The 21,005-nt window shown below is 52.0% G+C and overlaps 1 protein-coding gene across 1 annotated transcript; it reads left to right on the forward strand.

Annotated features, from left to right (window-relative positions):
- Window positions 1-1,778: 1,778 nt before the first annotated feature.
- Ap1m1 (adaptor related protein complex 1 subunit mu 1) lies at window positions 1,779-19,316 on the forward strand. Its single transcript, XM_031340280.1, has 12 exons — window positions 1,779-2,002; window positions 8,113-8,269; window positions 10,445-10,512; window positions 11,478-11,608; window positions 12,373-12,520; window positions 13,566-13,692; window positions 14,835-14,977; window positions 15,224-15,295; window positions 15,483-15,641; window positions 17,582-17,707; window positions 17,985-18,060; window positions 18,672-19,316. The coding sequence occupies exons 1-12, from the start codon at window positions 1,961-1,963 to the stop codon at window positions 18,692-18,694; spliced, it is 1,272 nt and encodes a 423-aa protein (XP_031196140.1). The 5' UTR covers window positions 1,779-1,960; the 3' UTR covers window positions 18,695-19,316.
- Window positions 19,317-21,005: the final 1,689 nt, after the last annotated feature.

A 21,005-nucleotide genomic window follows, 5' to 3' on the forward strand; every position in this document is an offset into this window, starting at 1 on the left:
GAGAGAACTGATTCCCACAAATTGTCCTTTGAACTCCACATGCTCGTACATAATACACAAGAAATATTTAGGGGCTGGCAAGATAGCTCAGCGGGTAAGAGCACTGACTGCTCTTCTGAAGGTCCTGAGTTTGGATCCCAGCAACCACATGGTGGTTCACAACCATCCATAATGAGATCGGATGCCCTCTTCTGGTGCGTCTGAAGACAGCTACAGTAAATTAAGCTGGAGAGAGCAAGGCCAGCAGAGGTCCTGAGATCAATAGCAGCCACACACATGATAGCTCACGGACACCTGTACAGCTACATACACATAAAAAAATAAAATCTGAAAAAAAAATGTTTAAAGAAAAAGAAGGGGGGTAAAAAGAAAATGGGCTAATATCAAAATATGTATGAAAGTGGCAAAGAGATAAAAATTTTTCAGACTGGGCCTTACTAGATAACTGGCTGGCCTGGAATACAGATCTTCCTGCCTCTGCTTTCCAAGTGCTAATAATATCTTTAAGTTATGTGTCTGTGTGGGTATGTATACGTGAGTGCAGGTGTCCACAGAGGCTAGAGAAGTCAGATCATCTGGAACTGGAGTAACAGGCAGTTATGAGGCACCAGATGTAGTGTTGGGAACAATTTGGAGAGATCTCAGTGGTTAATGAATACTGTTGGCCTGGAGAGATGGCTCAGTGGTTAAGAGCACTAGCTGCTCTTCCAGAGATCCTGAGTTCAATTCCCAACAATCACATGGTGGCTCACAACCATTTATAATGGGATCTGATGTCATCTTCTGGCATGCAGGTATACATGCAGATATAGTACTGATATAAATAAATGTTTTTTTTTTAAAAGGACGAGTACTGCTGCAGTCCTAAAAAATCCGAGAAGGCGGGTGTGTGTGTGTGTAGGACATACAGGTAAAAGCTCTTGCTACCCAAACTGAAGACCTGGGTTTAATATCTGGGACCCACATGATGAAGGGAGAGAGCTGACCCCTGCCACTCTTCCTCTGACCTCCCTATGTGTAAAAGAACACACAAAGTAAAAAATAAGTACATGGTGGAGGGGCAGGTATTGATGGGTTTGTTTGATCTCTCGATGGCAGAGAGGTGGTTAAGAATGACAGAATTAAAATGTAATCAGCCACATTTTGCACTAGGCACAGGCTAAGTTACACACGTGCTACCCTGGGTTCACTGGGGCAACACGGGGTGGAGCCCAGTCACTGACAGGTAATTGCTGATAAGGCTTGATTGCCATTGAGAGACTGACTTCTTTTAAGCGCCACCTAACAGCGAGTCACAGCCGGTGACGGGATATTAGTTTATTAGACTTCTGTGGAAGCCGGGCGTGGTGGCGCACGCCTTTAATTCCAGCGCTTGGGAGGCAGAGGCAGGCGGATTTCTGAGTTCGAGGCCAGCCTGGTCTACAGAGTGAGTTCCAGGACAGCCAGAGCTATACAGAGAAACCCTGTCTCAAACAAACAAACAAACAAAAAAACCAAAAAAAAAACAAAACAAACAAACAAACAAAAAAAGACTTCTGTGGAATGCATGGCTCAACTCCAAACCCGTTCCGCTTTCAGCGTCTTCTCACAGTAACCCGCTCGGAAGCGTCCACCTTCATTCAACAGCTAGTCCTTCAGGTACAAGGAGTAATGACAAAGCTGCCCCGCCCAGGTCCTTCAGGCCACGCCCATCAGAAAGGCCACGCCCCGGGACTTACTTCCGGCCCGTTTAGGCTATGGGTGAGAAATACTGCCAAAAGTTCGTACTGCGCCTGCACTTGTTCGGTTGCGCGCCTGCGCACTTGCGGCTCCCTTCAGACCGGACATAACGGTCCACGCGCTGCTTCATGGACCGGAAGTGGAGGGGAAGTGTCTCGGGGCGCGCCGGGCCTTGCTGAACGCCGGCAGTTCCTGCCGTTGCTGCCGCCCTCGGCTACTGCCGAGGCCTTCCAAAGCCGCCATGTCCGCCAGCGCCGTCTACGTACTGGATCTAAAGGGCAAGGTACTGAAGGACTCTCCACCCTCCGCGTTGCCAGGCAACCAACGGGCCCTCGCCCTGTCGGGACCCACCCTGTTGCTAGGCAACTAGCCGACCAGCCCAGCTAGGGCGTCAGGCAGGCGGGGCAGCCTCACTTGCCAGCCCTGCCCTGTTGCTAGGAAATGGGCGGTGGTCTTCTTTCCGCGAGTCCCGCCCTATCGCTAGCCAACTCGGTGGGCTGCGGTTGCTAGGTAACTGTCCGCTTTGCCCCTTTTCCTCCTCGTGCGCCTGGGTACCGAACTCTAGCTTCTCCTGTGGACCCTGCGCCCCGGGGACCCTGCGACTCTTGGCCAGAGGCGTGGCGGGGACTATGGCCTTTGGTTGGTCCCTTGCTCCACACTGTGCATAAGGCTTCAGCGCTCCCTCGAGCAGCTGAGCTTCCTGTGACATTAAGACAAGCGGATGATAAGAGTGTGGTTTTAGAAGGGCAAACAGACTGCCCAGAGTCACACAGATTACTGCGAAGTAGCCTCCTGGAAGCATCCTCGCCAAGCAGGTGCTATAAGCCCTGGGCTCCCATGGGTTGGCAGAATCTGTCATAGCTAAACTTAGTCACTTGGAAAAACACAAATAGATGAATACTTATTGGGGCCTTGTCTTCCTAATGGGCTAGCAGCCCCAGCCGAAGGATCAGGGAGCGCTTTCCTGACTGGGAATAACAAAGACTGCTGAGACATGAAGGCCCTGGACAGAAACAGGACCCTGGTATCTTTCCCAGGGTTATCTGAGAAAGAAAAATTCATTTGTGTGTTTCTGCGGGTGTGTGGAGGAAGGAGACCCCTGCTACCTTTACATGGGCTCTTGTTATCAAACTCGGGTCACTAGACTTGATCGAGCTAGGCTGCCTGACCTTTAGAACACATGGATCTGCCTGTCTGTACTTCCCAGCAGAATCTGACTTTTCCCCCGTCTTGGTTTTATGAGACAAGTTTTCGCTGTGTAGTTCTGGGTGTCCTGGAACTCGATCTGTAGACCAGGCTGGCCTTGAACTTAGAGACTGACCTGTCTCTGCCTCCCAAGTGCTGGGATTAAAGGTGTTTGCCACCACCGCCTGGTAAGCACCTGGCTGTTACTTGGGGTTTGGGAATGGAGTCCAGGTCAGATATCTGGAAAACAGTTTATAGACTGAGCTGTCTCCCTAGCCTAATGGATGGTTTTGTTGTGCTGAGGATAGACCTAGAACAGCAAGCTCTGTCAGCAAGCCACAGTGTGCTCTGTGCAAAAGCCTCTCCCAGGAAGGCACATTCAGCCTTAAGAAATAGGCTGCCGCTCTACCTCGGGCCATCAGAGTGGAAGGCAAGTGGCCAGCCTCTTATGTTTGGAAGCTACCAGAACAGGTCCAGCCACAGTAAACAAGTCCAGCATTCATCAGTGAAAGAACATTGATGTCCAGTCTACATGGAAGAGCTGGAGTTTAGAAGAGCCCCACCCCCAGCATTCTCCTTAGTCCCTTGAGTGTGTACCTGCCTTGAATGTCACCCAAGGTCAACAGCTGCTGAGTCCCAGAACTGGGCTTCCTCCACAGCCTTCTGGGAAGCTGGGTAGGGGCACTGTCCCTAGGTCTCATGGCATGTGCTCTGCCTTCCACCCTGGCCTAAAGGTACAATGGGCTGCCTGTCGTGGCTTGCTTGTTCCTTTAGCAAACATCTCATTGGCAGTAGCAAGTACCCACCGTAGGCTGAAGCGGTAGAGCTATATTTACATGTGGATTCAGCTGATCTCTGCAGCTGAGTTGTGTGATCATAGACAAGCACCTTGGCCTGTCTGAGCCTTGCCTTCCTAATGGATCTGAAGAGTCTTATCTGAGTTATTGAGTATAGATGTGAGACAAGCCTGGCCCTAGCAAGACTGACGGAGCATGGTATTTTGCTCCACAGGCTTCTTGGCCTAGCAGGAAACACTTGGACCAGTCGTTTCCCTCCTGTTTGGCATTTAGAGAAGGTTACAAAAGACTTCCAGGCAGAGCAGACACCTGATGTGGTTCTGAGAAGGTGGCAGATGTCCCAGTTGGCATGTAGGGTGTAGGTCATCCCATAGACTGGTGCTGGGACTTTGGGGATCCGATGGGAGGAGGCTCCAGGGCCACTGCAGTTCCAGGGAGGAGTCCCCAGGCTGGGGTGTGATCAGACCTGCCCCTGGGAAGCTCCCCAGGGAGGCTGTAGACTTTTGTGCCGCCTTCCAAGATCAAACAGCCTCATGACAACATGCCAAACCGAGCCTCTCATTACCAAGGGACTCCATGTGGCTACGTCTGGCAAATAGGAGGTCCTCCAAGAACGCTTGGCTGCTGGCTGTTGCTTCCCCAACCACCCAGCAGCTTCCGTGCTTCGCAGTGTGGCCTTGGTGCCTCTAGGTCTGGAGTACCGAAGTATTGCTTCCCCACCTTCATCTCCTTGCTGCCCTTTGGGGCACTGAGAACAAAGCCCCAGTTGCTCACAAGGACCTGTATAGTCTGAGTCTCACATCCTCCCCACCCTCCTACCCAGTGCTTTTCCATGTGATCCTGGATCATTCCACTTTAGCCAGTGGGGACCCTAAAGCAGGTGTCCTGGCAACCTGTCTGCTTCTGCCTTGGGACTTTTGTACTTGCATCTGTGGAGAGCTGTGTGGCCTGGCTTCAATTCAAACAGCACCTCCTCCAGGAAGCCTCTCCTGCTTGCCCTAAGTGGGATCATATCTAGCCTACCCCACCCTGAGCACACTGCATATTCTAGTTCATACTGCCTACTGCATTACATGCATGTTTATCTGTCCATTCCTTTCTCCTCTGACGTTCCTGAGAAGACACACCAAACTCATTCCGTACTGGCTCCTGATGCCCAGAGCAGAGCCTGGCTGTTAGACAGAACTCAGCAAGCTCCAAGTGTTCTGCTAAGGAGGAAAATGAGCCATGGGAAGGATGGCGTGCCGTGTGCCTTGGTGGAGAGGGTCTGTGAGTGACAGGGTGTACTTGGGAAATGTCCAGGATGACTATAAGGCACCCTGGAAGCCCTGGGTCTCAGAGGTGGACAGCGCTGCTGCAGGGGAATACAGGAGGAATGTAACAGTCTCCTGTAGGAACAGGCAGTTGCCCCTGAGCTTCCTGTTGGGTTTGATGGAGGAGAGGCCTCTCTGCCTAGCTTCTGTTGAAGCGGAATCCTCTTCTGCTTCATGGGGAAGGACCATGAGGTGAGAGATCAGCAAGGAAGGGCTGCCTCCCTCCACATCAGCTCCCTGAGTCTTCCTGACACTCCTCCCTATCTCTTCACACCTTGATTGAAGGTAAGACTAGTGAGAAGGTCCCCACTTGTCCCCAGGCAGCTGTGACAGTGAGGGAACCATGTCGACCTTGACTACCATGCTGTAGCCATCACATGCTTCACTCTGCATGTTTTCTGAGCAGCCCTGCTGAGGTGAACAGTCAGGCCTTCTGGCTGGCTCTGACTAGCCCAGCCCAAACCCTGGTCATCTAGGGAAGAAAGTGGGCTTAGAGCAGCCAGGACAGCAGTTCTCGGTGAGCACGGGCAATCACACAGGAAGTGGGAGTAAGGATGTCTCTGAGATCCTGACCCTGCTCTCTCTGCTGTGCTACCTCAGGCAGGCAGCTCCACCTCTCTGAGCATTTTAATCTGTAAAACTAACCAGCCTACCATATAAGAGATAGCAAGAGGAATAGAAGTGGGCAAGTGGGAGTCCCTCAGACAGGGTTGAGGGGCATCAGACCCAAAAGCTTACCCCGTGGGTACTATGTCCCTACAAGGTCCAAAAAGGACTGGAAAGGAACTGCCTTCACTGCACTCCCAGCTAGAAGCAGCAGAGACAGTGCTTTCTGAAGTGACAGGTTAGGCAGCAGGTGGTGCCAGTCAAGCATGGTAGCTCAGGATTGCTGCAGCACTGCCGCCAAGTAACCAGGGCCCTTCTCAGACCTCACTCGCAACTTCCTCGTGGCCCCTTCCTGCAGCCACTCCCCAGGGTCCTCCAGGGAGCACTTCCTGTTTGGCTTTCTTCACTGTGCACAGTGACTCTTGAGGGCAGAGCCTACTCTGGGCATCCTCATGTCATCCTGCATTCACATTCTGTATCTGCCCTCTGCTGATCCTGAATGGTAAATTCTGACTTAAAAAAAAATGTGGGGGAAGGGAGGAGGCGAGAAGGACACTGGTATATACACAAGTGTGCAGGTGCCCCTGGAGGCCAGAAGAAGACATCAGAGTCGCTAGAGCTGGAGGTACAAGAAGTTGTTAGCTACCCAATGTGGATGCTGGGAACTGAACCTGGGTCCTCTGAGAGAACAGCAACACACTTAAGCAACAAGCCATTTTCCAACTTCTGGGATTTATTTATCTATTTATTTGGCTTTACATATATATACACACACACATACACACACACACATATATATATACATACATATATATATATATGAGTACACATACACATATATATAATTTTCATTTTATGTTCATTAGTATTTTGACTGCATATGTGAGGGTGTCAGAAGCCCTGGAGTCATGGACAGATGTGAGCTGCTGTGTAGGTGCTAGGAACTGAACCCAAGTCCTCTACAACAGCAACCAGGGCTCTTCATTGCTGAGCCATCTCTCCAGCCCTGTTTATTTGGTTTTTGAGACAGGTTTCTCTGTATAGCCCTGGCTGTCTTGGAACTCGGGACCTTGATCTGTAGACCAGGCTGTCCTTGAACTCAGAGATCCACCTGCCTCTGCCTCCTGGGTGCTGGGATTAAAGGCGTGCATGCACTATCATGCCCAGCAACCCTAGGATTTTTTTTAAAGACAGGGTCTCACTATGTCCAGGCTGAAACTTACTGTGTAAACTTCCCTGCCTCTGCTTCCAAGTGCTAGGATTAGAGGGAAACTGTTTGCTATATACGTATGTGAACACCTGGGTTCAGGAGCATGCTGGCTAGCTAGATTATCTGAGGTGGCAACATGCACACACAGAGAGAGTAGGGGGGAGGTGTTGCATTTGAACTGGATGTGTGTCTCATGCCTTTAACCCCAGCACTCTGGAGGCAGAAAGATTGCCACAAGTTTGAGGCTAGCCTGGGCAACACAATGAAAACATCTCAAAGCAAAAGCCTCAGGTATGTTTTTTTGTCAGAGCAGGCTGTCCTTAGACACCACAGCACTATATTGGAGGGCCCTCGGATTCTGGAATCCTAGGATCCTGGAACCTAGCTATGAAATGGTTTGTGAAGGTTCAGACCCAGATTCCCCGTACATATGTTGAAAGACATGTCCTTTGTCTCTGATCTGTCTCTATTTAAGATTCAGTCACTGAGCAGGGCAGTGGTGGCACACACCTTTAATCCCAGCACTTGGGAGGCAGAGGCAGGCAGATTTCTGAGTTCAAGGCCAGCTTGGTCTACAGAGTGAGTTCCAGGACAGCCAGGGCTACACAGAGAAACCCTGTCTTGAAAAAAAGCTTCAGCCACTGAAGTGTTCATTTATGTGTGCTGACTCACACCTGCCATCCTAGCACTCAGGAGGCAGCAGCAGGAAAAGCAGGAATTCAAGGCTATCCTTGGCTACATAGTGGATTTGAGATGTGCCTGGGCTCCTTAGACCCATCTCCACCCCCCACCTCCATTCTCCTTTGAGTGTCCATGGTCACGCAACCTCTCTGATTCTCTGACGAGCCACTGGGTCATAGTTAACTCTGATGTCACTTTCTGAGGAGCCACTAACTTTGCCATTCCACAGTCCCCTGGATGATGGACAGTGGTTCAGACTCTGCAAGGAGGAAGACCAGGGCAAGGCTTTTCCTGTACTGGCCTCAGTGGGATCTTGTAAACTTGGACTCCTCAGGGATCAGGTGCTCAGGAGAGCCAAGTGCACCTACGCAGCAAAGGCACTGAGAAGTTCTGCATGGATTGTTCACAGAGCAAAACTTGCCCCAGTGTCTGTGGGAACAGTCCCTTCTTTCTCTGCCTTCTGCTGCAGGAAGAGCCTTGTAGTGGGACTTCCCTTGGGTGGAAATCAGACTAGCCTCAAGTTGTGTCCTCCACAGATGGTCCCCAACCCTACCTCAGGCACTCAGAGAGGAAGCCACCCCTTCTTTCCTTCCTGATGCAGGTGCTCATCTGCAGGAACTACCGTGGGGATGTGGACATGTCAGAGGTGGAGCACTTCATGCCCATTCTGATGGAGAAGGAGGAGGAGGGGATGCTGTCACCTATCTTGGCCCATGGTGGTGTTCGTTTCATGTGGATTAAGCACAACAACCTGTACTGTATCCCTATGCTGTGGAGTCGGGGCTTGGGAATGACATGCCTGCCCACCAGCACAGGACAGCTGAGCAGTCAGAGGGCACAGGCCTAGGGAATGCTAAGCTGCAGCTGTGGAGAGGAAGGGAGGGGCACATGGCAAGAGTGGGAGCCTGAGCCTGAGGTTGTCCTTTGGAGAGATGTCATGTTAAATGGGATAGGTCTTTGGATGGGGTGTGCTGGCTATAGGTGGCTTTGTGGTCTAGAGATTTCTGGCTGCTGTATATAGCCACACTGTCAGAGGCAGGAGTGGACAGATGAGGAGAATGGGGTAGGAGTGGGGATGGGAAGTGTGCCCTATATTCCTAGCCCTACATCAGCCTCAAAGCAAGGGTACTGCCAGCTGGAGACCTCCATGGGTGCACCCATCACTTGGGGCTTTGAGCAGACCTCTGAAGATCTGGCTGTGCAGTAAGCAGTGGGGTGCACCAAGTCTTCAGCTGTCGGTCCCCTCAGTGTCAGTAAGTAAATGCATGTGTGTGGCCCCCAACAGGCATAAATGCCAACTCTTCCCAGGGACATGCCTTCTCTTGCAGCTCTTGACCTGTTCTCCCACTCAGGCAGAGGGTTTTTATAATATACATATATTATATATGACTATATATGACATATAACACCATATGTGAACTCCCTTGTGGAGTGGGCCTAAAATCCAACAGAAAGGTATTGGTTTTACCCAGGATATCTGTGCCACCATTGCACAGCCAGGCACACGCTGCTTAGTCTGTGGTATTTTAGCACACAGGGTCCATAGCTGAGCAGGAATGTTGATGGCTGTTCAACAACAGCCTTCACAGCCCCTTCTGGCATTATGAAAGCTAGCCAGCAGGGTGGGAGTTTCCATTTGGTTCCAACTTAATTTCTCCATGTCCTACAGTCCAAGTGCAATGTCTTCAGCAATGGGCTCTTACATCTAGTTCTGCCATACAACCAACAGCAATAGCCTGCATGGTTCTTGGAGCTTCAGGATTTCCTGGCCAATAATTCACAGGAGATAGACTACCCTTGTCACAGGGATTTTCATCCAACAAACTGATTACCTCCAGGAGTGTGTTTTTCCACTAATGTAGGGTACCATTTGGATTTAAACTCTTTACCTGTTTTAACAACCTCTTATTTATTTATTTTTAAAGTTTTCATTTCTAGGGATATTTTACCTGCATGTTTGCAGGCCAGAAAAAGGCATTGGATTCTTCTGGGACTATAGTTAAAGGCAGTAGTAAGCCACTATGTGGGTGCTGGGGATTGAACTCGGGTCTTCTGGAAGAGCAACCTGTGCTCTTAACCATGAAACATCTCTCCAGCCTTCCATTTTTCCTTTCAGTTATCCAAGCCTCAGCTGGGCTGTAAGGTAGGTAGAAGTACCATTACACCTGGTTGTCTTCATCCATGTTAGTGAAGTGGTTGCTTGTCACTATTTTTCTCCATGGACTTCCATACATAATGCCTGGTTGGCTGAGACCCATGAAAATGCTTGTAGGAGGCCTATGGCTATGTGTACACTGGAGAGAGAGTATTTTTCATGTTTCACTGATATCCTATTAAATCTACCCGCCAGTCTCTCCCAGGACAGACTGATTTATGTATGTGTCCATTTGTTAAGGCCATAATCAGGAACAGGCCTAGTGTTTAGAAAGCATGCAAAATAGCAGAATATTTCACAGGAATGGAGCAGCCTTAGCTATTAGAAATAACCTGTGTTGGCTTCCCAATGACCAGACTTTATATAGACCCAGTGGGCAGCTTCAAAGGGTACCTGAAAGGAAATGACCCATACTTTAGTCTACTGTGGGCTCCCTATTTGGGATGAGTAGACATGCGTGTAGCATTCCCCCCAGAAAAGCTTTGTCACCAACAGGAAGAAGAGAAGTCTGGCCCTGGCTGCTTCCCCACCCAGCTGGGCTCTCCCAGGCTTGCTCTTATACGCAGTCTCCAGAAGCTACCTCTTAAACCTTACACTTTCTGTGTCCCCAAGGCTCCTCTGCTTACCACGTGCCCCTGGCCTGGCTCAGACTAGGGACTTAGTCCTAATCTTGGGCCCAGTGGACCGCTGGAGTGCAGCTGGGGCAGGGAGCCATGGGGATGGGCACCTGTGGTGTGGTATCCTGGCCTCAGAAGGCTCCTTGACTGCCACTGTGCAGTGGTCGCCACTTCAAAAAAGAATGCTTGTGTGTCGCTGGTGTTCTCCTTCCTCTACAAGGTGGTGCAGGTAAGACCCCAGAGGTGGGACTTCCTCCCGGGGAGGGCTTTGGGGGTTGTAGCTCTCTATACCCAGAGATCCTAAGCCAGGAAGCCTCAGTCTCCTGCAGGTGAGAGTCTCTGGCCTTCATTGATTGCATCCCTACCCTAGACTAGAGGTAAAGGAAGCTAACAAGATGGGGAGACATGGCTGTGTAACCGTCCTGGCAGGAGGGTGCATAATGTGATACAGGCCCTGTGTCTAGACAGAGTAGGGGGCTGGGATCAGCTAGGTGCTGTGTAGGTGTGTGAAGTCTGATGCTAGTTAGTACATAGCTTTACCCAGGACACCTTTGGACTTAAGCAACCCCCAGATGCTGAGTCAACCTGTTTGGTGCTAGTATTAAGCAAGGGCTCCAGGGCTAGTCTGTATTTCCACTGAGTGCCTCTGGGGGTCAGGAACCCTTTTCTCTGTCTCTCCTCCGTCCTTTCTGGGTGGATGCGTCTTAGCCCAGAGTAGGAGATGGAGCAAGAGAACCCATTGTCTTTTTGGGAGAGCCTCTTGGTGGTTTCTTCCTGGGCAGGTCCACTGTGAACAACCTGGCTTTGCCCCCTCTGATTGGTGGAATATGATTGGGTTTGAGGCACATTTATCCCCAGAGCTGGCCTTTCCCTCTTGTGTGCTTCTGGTTAGTGTAAAGACCAGGTCCTTCATTAGCCTCCTAGCTATCCATCGAAATGGAGATGCTTGTCTACAGCCAGAGAGCCAATACTTTGTGGGGATAGGCAGCAGGCTTGAGGCAGAGGCAGGAATCACAGACCACAGAGGCCCTGGACAGCCAACGTGCTGGTACAGAGCCACTCCCGGCCAGTGCCTGTGGTCTGTAGTTCAGACCTTTGGGTTCAGGGTCTTTGCTATCACCCATGGGTGCAATCACTCCAGCTGGGGTGGCCTTTGGGTCTGGGCTGAGTCCTGCTCTACTGCACCTGGCCCAGGTCTTCTCCGAGTACTTTAAAGAGTTGGAGGAGGAGAGCATCCGAGACAACTTCGTCATCATCTATGAGCTGCTAGATGAACTCATGGACTTTGGCTACCCACAGACCACCGACAGCAAGATCCTGCAGGAGTGAGTACATGTGTCCCCCACCCCCAGTGTCTTAGTTGCCAGCCCAACAGAGCAGTCAGCTTGTTCCTTCTGCCCCAACTGTTTTTTTAGTTATTTTGACATAGGGTCCTGATCCTCCTATGGATCAGGGCTGAGAGGAGTAAGCCACGTGTCCTGTTTACTGGCACTGGACATGGGGTTCCTAACTCTGTGTTTGTTTGTGTGATGCTGGGATTCAGTCCTGCAGATGCTTACTGCAGACCCAAGGGCTGGTCTTGGGTTTCTACTGAGTGCCTCTGGGGTCAGGACCCTTTCCCACAGGTATACCTGTCTCTTCCACCCACACAAATGCAGTGTCCTTAATCAGAGCCCTGCCTTTGCTGACTGTACTGAACTGAGACAGTCTTTTGGAATCCCACCTGCAGAGGCAGAAACCAGCAGGCCCCATGCTACATTTTCCATCCCTCAGTGCGACCTGGAGTGCCAGCTCCCCACTTGACTAGGAGTCCAGGGAAGGCTGCAGCTCTGTTGTTCCGGTGGCACAGGGCTCAGTCCCTCCAGGTGCCCACAATGCTGAACACTTAATCCTCCATTCCCCACCCTACACCAGTGCCTTGCCTCAGAAATGAAGTGTCTTCAGCCCACTCGCTATAGCATGCATACTGTACCCCTCCTGGAGCCTGCTCATGTGAGGCTTCAAGTAGTTGGGCCTCGTCCTCTTCCTAGCTCCATCCCAATATCAGGGTGGAACAGTGTATGCATAACTGAGCAGTTTGGCCCCACAGGTACATCACTCAGGAAGGCCACAAGCTGGAAACGGGGGCCCCTAGGCCCCCAGCCACAGTCACCAATGCTGTGTCCTGGCGCTCAGAAGGCATCAAGTATCGGAAGAACGAAGTATTCCTGGACGTCATTGAGGCTGTCAACCTCTTGGTAGGCTGCCTTTTCTCTTCCTTTCCTAGCCTGTCATCTTTTCCAGGGGTAAAACTGAAACCCAGCAGAGTGTGTAGCCTGGGCCCTGGCAGGCGATAGCAGGGCTCAGCCTCAGCCAGCAGAGACTGCTCTCTCTGCATCAGCCTCACTCTTGGAATCTGTAGGGACAGCATGGTGGTCTCTCAGAGGACTAAGGTAGGGAACCTTAAGTTCCAGACCCTCCAGGGTCATACTGTCTCAGAATGACCCTGAGAGAAATAAAAGGGGGCTTCCCACAGCCTTCCTTTCTGGGTTTCATCCCGGTGGAAGAGAACTGACTCCTGCACTCTGTCCTGTGACTTTATAAGTGTGTGCACACACACACACACACATATACACACACACGCACACAAACACATACACACATACACACACACATACACATACACACACACATACACACACATACACATACACACACACATACACACACATACACACACACATATACATACACACACATACACATACACACACACACATACACACACATACACACACACACACACACACACAGAGTAAATAAATAAATACAATTTAATTTTAAAAATACAGGGCTCAGGAGATGGCTTAGTGAGCCAGGTTGCTACACCTCAAGCCTCATGACCTAAGTTCCATCCCCAGAGCTCTCATAAAAAGAGACATCCCCATAAACTTGTCCTCTGATCTCCACCTCAGTACACATCAGGTACACTCATATACAGTAATAACATTTTTAAGTGGAAAAATAGGTACAAGCAGAGCACTTGTGTACAAGCTTGAGTTCAAACCCTAACACTAGTGTGGAGGCTGGGCATGGTGGTATGCACTGTAGCCTCAGCATTGAGGGTGGGGACAGGAGGATCAACCCAGCCAAATGAGAGCTGTAGCTCAGTGAAAGACCTTGCCTCAGACAAAAGGTGGGACAACACAGAGGGCTTTTGGGAAGTGAGCCGGAAGACTGCAAGCTTGCAGTCGAGCCAGATGTGGTAGAAGTCACACCTCACATGGCTTCCACTGTCCCCAGGTCAGTGCCAATGGCAACGTGTTGCGCAGTGAGATCGTGGGTTCCATCAAGATGCGGGTCTTCCTCTCAGGCATGCCTGAGTTACGTCTGGGTCTCAATGACAAGGTCCTCTTCGACAACACCGGCCGTGAGTACCTAGGACAGTGCAGAAGCTGGTCAGTTTTGCTTCAGGGAGGTGACTTCACTTGACCCCAGTCAGAGAGCTGAGTGCATGCTTACCTGCTGGGACAGCCAGCTGCTTTCAAGTACCAGGGTTAAGAAAATGTCTTGGAGCCGGGCGTTGGTGGCGCACGCCTTTAATCCCAGCACTTGGGAGGCAGAGGCAAGTGGATTTCTGAGTTCAAGGATAGCCTGGTCTACAGAGTGAGTTCCAGGACAGCCAGGGCTACACAGAGAAACCCTGTCTCAAAAACAAAAACAAAACAAAAATTGAAAATGTCTTGGGTCTTTGAGACGGCTGATTAGGTAAAGGCATTGCTGCCAGGCCCCACAGCCTTACTTACTGTGATGTCTTGAGCCTACATGATAGAAGGAGATAGCCAGTTCCTGCAAGTTGTCCTCTGACTGTCACTTGTGCACTGCAGCACACACACTCTCCCATATACAGGGAACAAGATGTAACAGAGAGTCTCACGTTACTGCAGCTCAGTAAGTGGTTGGTGTTGACCCCCCAGCACCAAAAGAGACTGGGGGATCTGGCTGGTATGGTGGCATCTGCCCGTCATCACTCAGGACACTGAGGCAGGAAGATTTTGAGTTTGAGGCTGTCCTGGGCTACAGTATAAGACTGTGAGGAGGGTAGCAGAGAACCAAGGTTCTGAGCATTTAGATGTCATCAAAGTAGAGCCTCGCCCGATCCTCTGCCCCCTTCTCTTTGAGTAGGTTGTTGGGAGGTCACACTCCAAAGCTGGCCTCTTTCCGTGGTGAGGCTTCTAAATGGCAGAGCCTGGGCAGGTGGGCACGCCCAGGCTGCCATAGCATTGGGTTCCTGGGCCCTGACAGCGTCCTGGACTTACTAGCCATACCTGGGCCCTTTGTAGTGGGTGAATGGCTCCCACAGCCACTTAGCAAATGTGCCCTGACCTGTCACTGTCTGGCTGCTGAAGACTTGGCATGGCATAAGCAGGGCAGCCCAGGACCCATGCATCAGGCAGGCATGTGATGGAAGGAGGTGACGGGAGGCTGTCTAGGAACTGGCTTCTTGTGGATGCCTTGTGGGCATGGGCAGGGACTTGTAACCCCTGCCAGCCTCACCCATGCCGTGCATAGGAGGGAAGAGCAAGTCAGTGGAGCTGGAGGATGTGAAATTCCACCAGTGTGTGCGGCTGTCACGTTTTGAGAACGACCGCACCATCTCCTTCATCCCACCCGACGGAGAGTTTGAACTCATGTCCTACCGTCTCAACACCCATGTGAGTGTAGCAAGTTCCCAGGAAAGTTCAACACCAGTCCTCCCACATCCTCTGGGCACCTGCCTCCCAGCCCCCAAAGTGGGCGGAAACCTTGACCACCACTGGCTCCACCATGGTAGTCACCCTCTACTGGCATACACACTGGTCTCCTGGAAGAATGGGGCCTTGTCTGGCCTCAGTTTTCCCTCAGTAGCACAAGACAGGGTGAGATGCCAGCAGGTGTGAATGCCTTCTCCACACCCACAGGTGAAGCCTTTGATCTGGATTGAGTCCGTGATTGAGAAGCATTCCCACAGCCGCATTGAGTACATGGTCAAGGTTGGTGAAGGGTGGGCACCATGGAGGCCTAAGTTGAGTGTGGGTGGTGCCTGAAATAGTCAGAGTCTTTGGTGGATAATGGTGACACTGCCAGGCAGGAACTGTGTGGTCCTGGTAAGGTGGCGGGGGGGTGGCCAGACTCCCTTCCCTGCATCATCCAGAGCCTCTGCTTGGGGCCTCCTTGCAGGCCAAGAGCCAGTTCAAGCGGCGGTCAACAGCCAACAACGTAGAGATCCATATACCAGTCCCCAACGACGCTGATTCACCCAAGTTCAAGACTACAGTGGGGAGTGTCAAGTGGGTACCTGAAAACAGTGAGATCGTGTGGTCCATCAAGTCTTTCCCGGTGAGCCCCATATTTGCCAGATACCCCTAAATATCTCCCCAAAACCCCTCCCTCTGCCACCTCGGGGAAGTGTTTCCTTGCAGTGGAGGGGCAGTCCTGCTGCGTGGCATTCTGGTCCCAGGAACACAGGTTCAGTCCCTTTCTGCACCCTACAAGACTAGGGGAGGGCTGGTCATAGATCCATCCCAGGAGAGCTTTCCCTTGGTGCTGCAGCACAGCCACAGTGCACAGGGGTCTGCATACAGTAGGATGCCTGGTGCACCTCCGCCCTCATCATTGTCCTCACCCAAGAGGAAATAGTGAGAGCCACGGCTGCTTTCTTTCTACCCTTCCTGTGTATTGGAGATGATCCCAAGGCACCCCAAGCATGGTAGACTGTCTTACTGTGCACCCTGGCGTAAGGGCCTCACAGAGAGTTGGGGAGTATAGGTGGCAAGGATGGCCAAACTTAGGATAGATGCAGCCTGGCCCTGGTGGCCAGTATTGCACTTTCCCGGTTTTGTGCCAGCCTTTTGTCACATGGCACAGTGGCAAGCTCAGGTGAGTGTCCTGCATATTGCTGCAGCCCTTTTTAAGGCCAGGTAATACTCCACACCATGCCCCTCCCTTTTCACTGATAGGCACTCTTGGTGCACCCAAGTTCAGCTGCAGTGGGTGTGGTGCACAGGGCTCTCCTCCACACCCTGCTTCCTGTTCTCAGGCACACACCACAAGAGAGTGTCTGAATGGTTTGCCATTAGTAGTTAGAATTGTTTGAGGCTCTGCCATGGTGTTTTGTGTAGCAGTGGCACAGTGTCATTCCTGCCAGAGGTGCTTGAGGGTTCTGGCTTCTTGTCCGTCATGTTTTTGTTTTTGTCTTTGAGGTTGGGTCTTACTATGTAGCACTGTGTAGACCAGGCTGGCCTCAAACTCACAGAGATCCACCTGCCTCTGTATCCGGGTGCTGTGGTTAGAGGCGTGCTCCGGCATCCATCCTCGTGTTTCTTTGGTCTTTGATTTGTGACTGTGCACTCAAAGCATGGCTGCAGCTGCTGACCAGACCAGACCAGCCCGGTCACCCTCCCTCTGTCAGGTTCAGTGCTGATTCAGACATTTCTTCCAGCTCCACCCTAACTCTGTACCCAAGAAACCTACTGTGTAACTACAACACCATTTTCTACAACTTCTGTTTTCACATAAAAGTTGTTTTGTATTTTTATTTTGTAGGAACTTTGTTTGAAACAGGATCTCCCTGGATAGTCTCAGTAGCCCAAAATGACCTCAAACTCTTGCATTCCAGGCTGGCCTTGAACTTGCCACCGTCTTCCTGCCTTTCTGCCCTGAATGCTGAGATTGCCTGGCTCTCCCTGTGGGCAGGTCTTCTCTCTCCATCTCCCGTACTTAGTTGTTAGCTAGGAGTCAGAAGGCTGTTTGCTCCGGCTCCCATTAGATGTCATGGCGTCCTTTATGGCTGGGAGCTGATGCAGGGAAGCTGGGCTGTGGAGCCTAGCAGGAGCCAAGGCTCCTCCCTACTGCACCCCAGCTCCTAAGCATGGTCCTAGTCACAGCCACTGCGGCTGTCCCTAAGTGTGAGCTCAGGAAACCAAAGGCCATGTTATCCCAAGTATAATAGAGCTGGGGTGCCAGACAGAGGAGACAGCCAAGCCCAGGCCTGATGCTAGAGCAGGGCAGGGGTCTCAGCTAGTCCTGACTGGCCCCACTCTCAAGCTACCTCCAAGTTATTGCTGGGCTCCTGGGAACCTGCGCCTACCCAACCTCAGTGTCCTCCTTCTCCCTGGTGACAGTCCCCTTGGAGCTGTGCAGTGGGACACACCACTCTCCCTCCGCAGCCACCTATCCCTCTTCCTAGGAGTTGGCTCCTGGGCGCCATGAGCTAGCCTGAGCTAGCACATTGGTTGTGGGCGGGCAGCTGCCTGACTGCCTCCTGCATTGGCCCCCAGGGTGGCAAGGAGTACCTGATGCGGGCCCACTTTGGACTTCCCAGCGTGGAAGCTGAAGACAAGGAGGGCAAGCCGCCCATCAGCGTCAAGTTCGAGATCCCCTATTTCACTACCTCCGGCATTCAGGTATGAGTGTGCTGCCACTGCCGCCTGAGCCCACACGATCCCAGAGTCACAGCACAACCTCCAAACCCCCATTTTGGCATAGGGCCTGTTTCCTTGGAACCCCTCAAACTGTGACTGAGGGGAATATACTGCTCCCTTAAAGGCTCAAGGTCACCAGGCCTGGGTCTTGGCTGCCTCTGACAACCCCTCATGCTGTGCCAGGCCTGCCCCTTTGGCCTTGCCCATTGGATGAGGGGTGCTGGTGGGGGTGCAGCACACTCAAGGCCCTTGTGTCCAGGTGCGCTATCTGAAAATCATTGAGAAGAGCGGGTACCAGGCCCTGCCCTGGGTACGCTATATCACACAGAACGGAGGTGAGTGGCCACCTGGCTGGCAGGACCTACAAAGGTCTTTCTAGGCCGTGGCTTCCTACATGGAGCTGAGAGTGGGTGCCCTGGGTGTCTGTGTGGAGCTTGTGGGTGGGTCCCCTGGGTATCTGTGTGGAACTGAGAGTGGGTGCCCTGGGTGTCTGTGTGGAGCTGAGAGTGGGTGCCCTGGGTGTCTGTGTGGAGCTGAGAGTGGGTGCCCTGGGTGTCTGTGTGGAGCTGAGAGTGGGTGCCCTGGATGTCTGTGGAGCTGAGGGTGGGTGCCCTGGGTGTCTGTGTGGAGCTGCAGGTAGGTCCCCTGGATGTCTGTGGAGCTGAGGGTGGGTGCCCTGAGTGTCTGTGTGGAGCTGCAGGTAGGTCCCCTGGGTGTCTGTGGAGCTGAGGGTGGGTCCCCTGGGTGTCTGTGTGGAGCTGAGAGTGGGTGCCCTGAGTGTCTGTGGAGCTGAGGGTGGGTCCCCTGGGTGTCTGTGGAGCTGTGGGTGGGTCCCCTGGGTGTCTGTGTGGAGCTGAGGGTGGGTGCCCTGGGTGTCTGTGTGGAGCTGAGGGTGGGTGCCCTGGGTGTCTGTGTGGAGCTGAGGGTGGGTGCCCCATGTTTCTAGATTACCAGCTCCGGACCCAGTGAGAGGCCTCTGTAACCAGACCAGCCCACCCAGCCTCAAGGCACACCTGCCACACTCACCAAAACTGAAGCTGGAGGGTGGCCCTGGCCATGCAGCCACCCTCTCCTCAAGCCTGAGTGGACTCACACAGAACCCCTTCCCCGGTCCCATTCTGATCCAGGGTGGGAAGGAAGGGCCTGCCAGCCTCCCCCAGGGACAAACCAGCTGGAGCTGAGCTCCTGGTGCCTCATGACTGGCCACCCACCACCCTGTAGACGCCATCCCTGCCCACCTCCAGAGCCTCCTGTTGCCATTTTGCTGAGCATGTTGGTCATTGTCATTGTTGTCTGTGGCTGTCCCATCACCTTTCTTCAAGTGTCCTGTGCAGCTGCCATGCTGCACTTAGTGAGGGCAGCTGTCCCCTATCCACACTGGTCTATGTGCAGGATAATTGCTCTGCCTGGGCCAACTGTGCCTCCCTTGCCAGCGCTCGACCACATCAGTGTTTTTCCAGAAGGGCACATGGCCTCAGCCTTTGCCCCAAAGTTCCTGGGCAGGCACAGGCTACCCTCACTGTACAAGGCCTCGTTGTCCTCCACCCATGTGTATGTGACAGTTACATTAAAGTCCATTTGTTACATCTGCTGCCTGTCTTCTCTCTGTGTGCAGTGGTTCAGGCCCTACACAGGGACCCCGCATGACTTCCCTTACAGCAAAGCAGGCCTAGCAGTGACAGGACCACACTTCCCTTCCAAGGGACACTGGATAGAGTACCCTCTCAGGGTCTCTAGCATGCCTGTCATGCCTCTGCATAGTGGCTGTCCTCTACTGAAGCTATAGACTCCCACGTTCCCACCTGTCCAGGTATACGCTGGGCCCCCAAACTGGTGACTGATCTCCTATGGGCTTCGAAGTCCTGAGTTTCTGCATGGGTTGTCTGAGCTCTGACCCTCAGGACTCTCACTCTGTGACCTCTGGTCTCCTGCCTCTCCTATGTGGAGTGTGTCGTGCATACCTCACTTCCATAGCCACGTACAACCTTCCCAGTGCCCTAGCAGCCTCTCAGCCCTGCCTTACCAGCTCACAGGGGCTGCCAGTCCAGACTGCATCCTGCCACCCGTCACTCCACAGGTCTACAGCAGGCTATGGCTCTATGCAGCTCATTTTAATCCAGTCACCCAAAACCCACCCACATTGTCCTACACACATGAGGGATGCAGATGTGCAGGGCTCCAAGTTCCACCCTGCACACAAGCAAGAAGAAATGGCGGCTGAGAGGCAGAGGAGCAGCCCGGGTCATCAGAGGGAACAGAGATGCTGAAGCAGGCAGCAAAGCTGAGCACAGGTATCTCAGGACAGACACCAGGAGGCACAGATGGCTCGTAAGTCAGAGGAAGGCTGATCTGGAGTCCACCAGCCAATGCATGAGAATCAACGCTGGCCAGCAAGGTGGCACAGCACGTGAGAGAGCCTGCTGCTGGTCTGGGAACTTGACTTCAATCCTTAGTACCTACATGCTCCATGGGGAGAATCAGCTCCTAAAAGTTACCCTCTGAACGCCAGTGAGCTAGCACACACATTCAAAATAAAAAGGAACTAAGGTGTGGTGGCCTATGGCTGCGACTCTAGCACTTTGGAGGTTAAGGCAAGAGGATCATAATACCCTGTCTCCGAAAATGAGAAGTGGGTGCAGGGGCTAGAGAGATGGCTCAGCAGTTAGGAGCACTGGCTGATCTTGCAAAGGACCAGGGTTCTATTCCCAGCATCCATATGGAGTTAATATGGCACCCTCTTCTGGCCTCTGAGGGGGCTGTGTGCACTCAGCACACAACTATATATACAGGCAAAACATCCATATCTATAAAAATAAATTAGAGCCAGGCAGTGGTGGCATATACCTTTAATCCCAGCACTTGGGAGGCAGAGGCAGGCAGATTTCTGAGTTCGAGGCCAGCCTGGTCTACAGAGTGAGTTCCAGGACAGCCAGGGCTACACAGAGAAACCTGTCTCAAAAAAACCATAAATAAGTAAATAAATAAGTAAATAAATTAGAGAGGTAAAGATTTATTATTTATGCATTCATTTGTGAGTGTGCTAGGTACATATGTGTGTGGATTGCCCAGAGAGGCCAGAAGAGGGTGTTGGATGGCCCAGACAAACAGAGTTACAGGGGTGTGAGCCAAGATGGTCCTGGGAACCATTTTGAGAACAGAATATGCTCTTAACTACTGAGCTGGCTCCCCAACCCCATAAAAATAAATCTTTTTTAAAAAGTTGGCATCTGAGCTGGGCAGTGGTGGTATGTAACTTTAATTTTTTTCAAAATCCTTTTTT

The sequence above is a fragment of the Mastomys coucha genome, unplaced genomic scaffold, assembly GCF_008632895.1.
Source record: "Mastomys coucha isolate ucsf_1 unplaced genomic scaffold, UCSF_Mcou_1 pScaffold22, whole genome shotgun sequence".
Classification (NCBI taxonomy): Eukaryota; Metazoa; Chordata; class Mammalia; order Rodentia; family Muridae; genus Mastomys; species Mastomys coucha.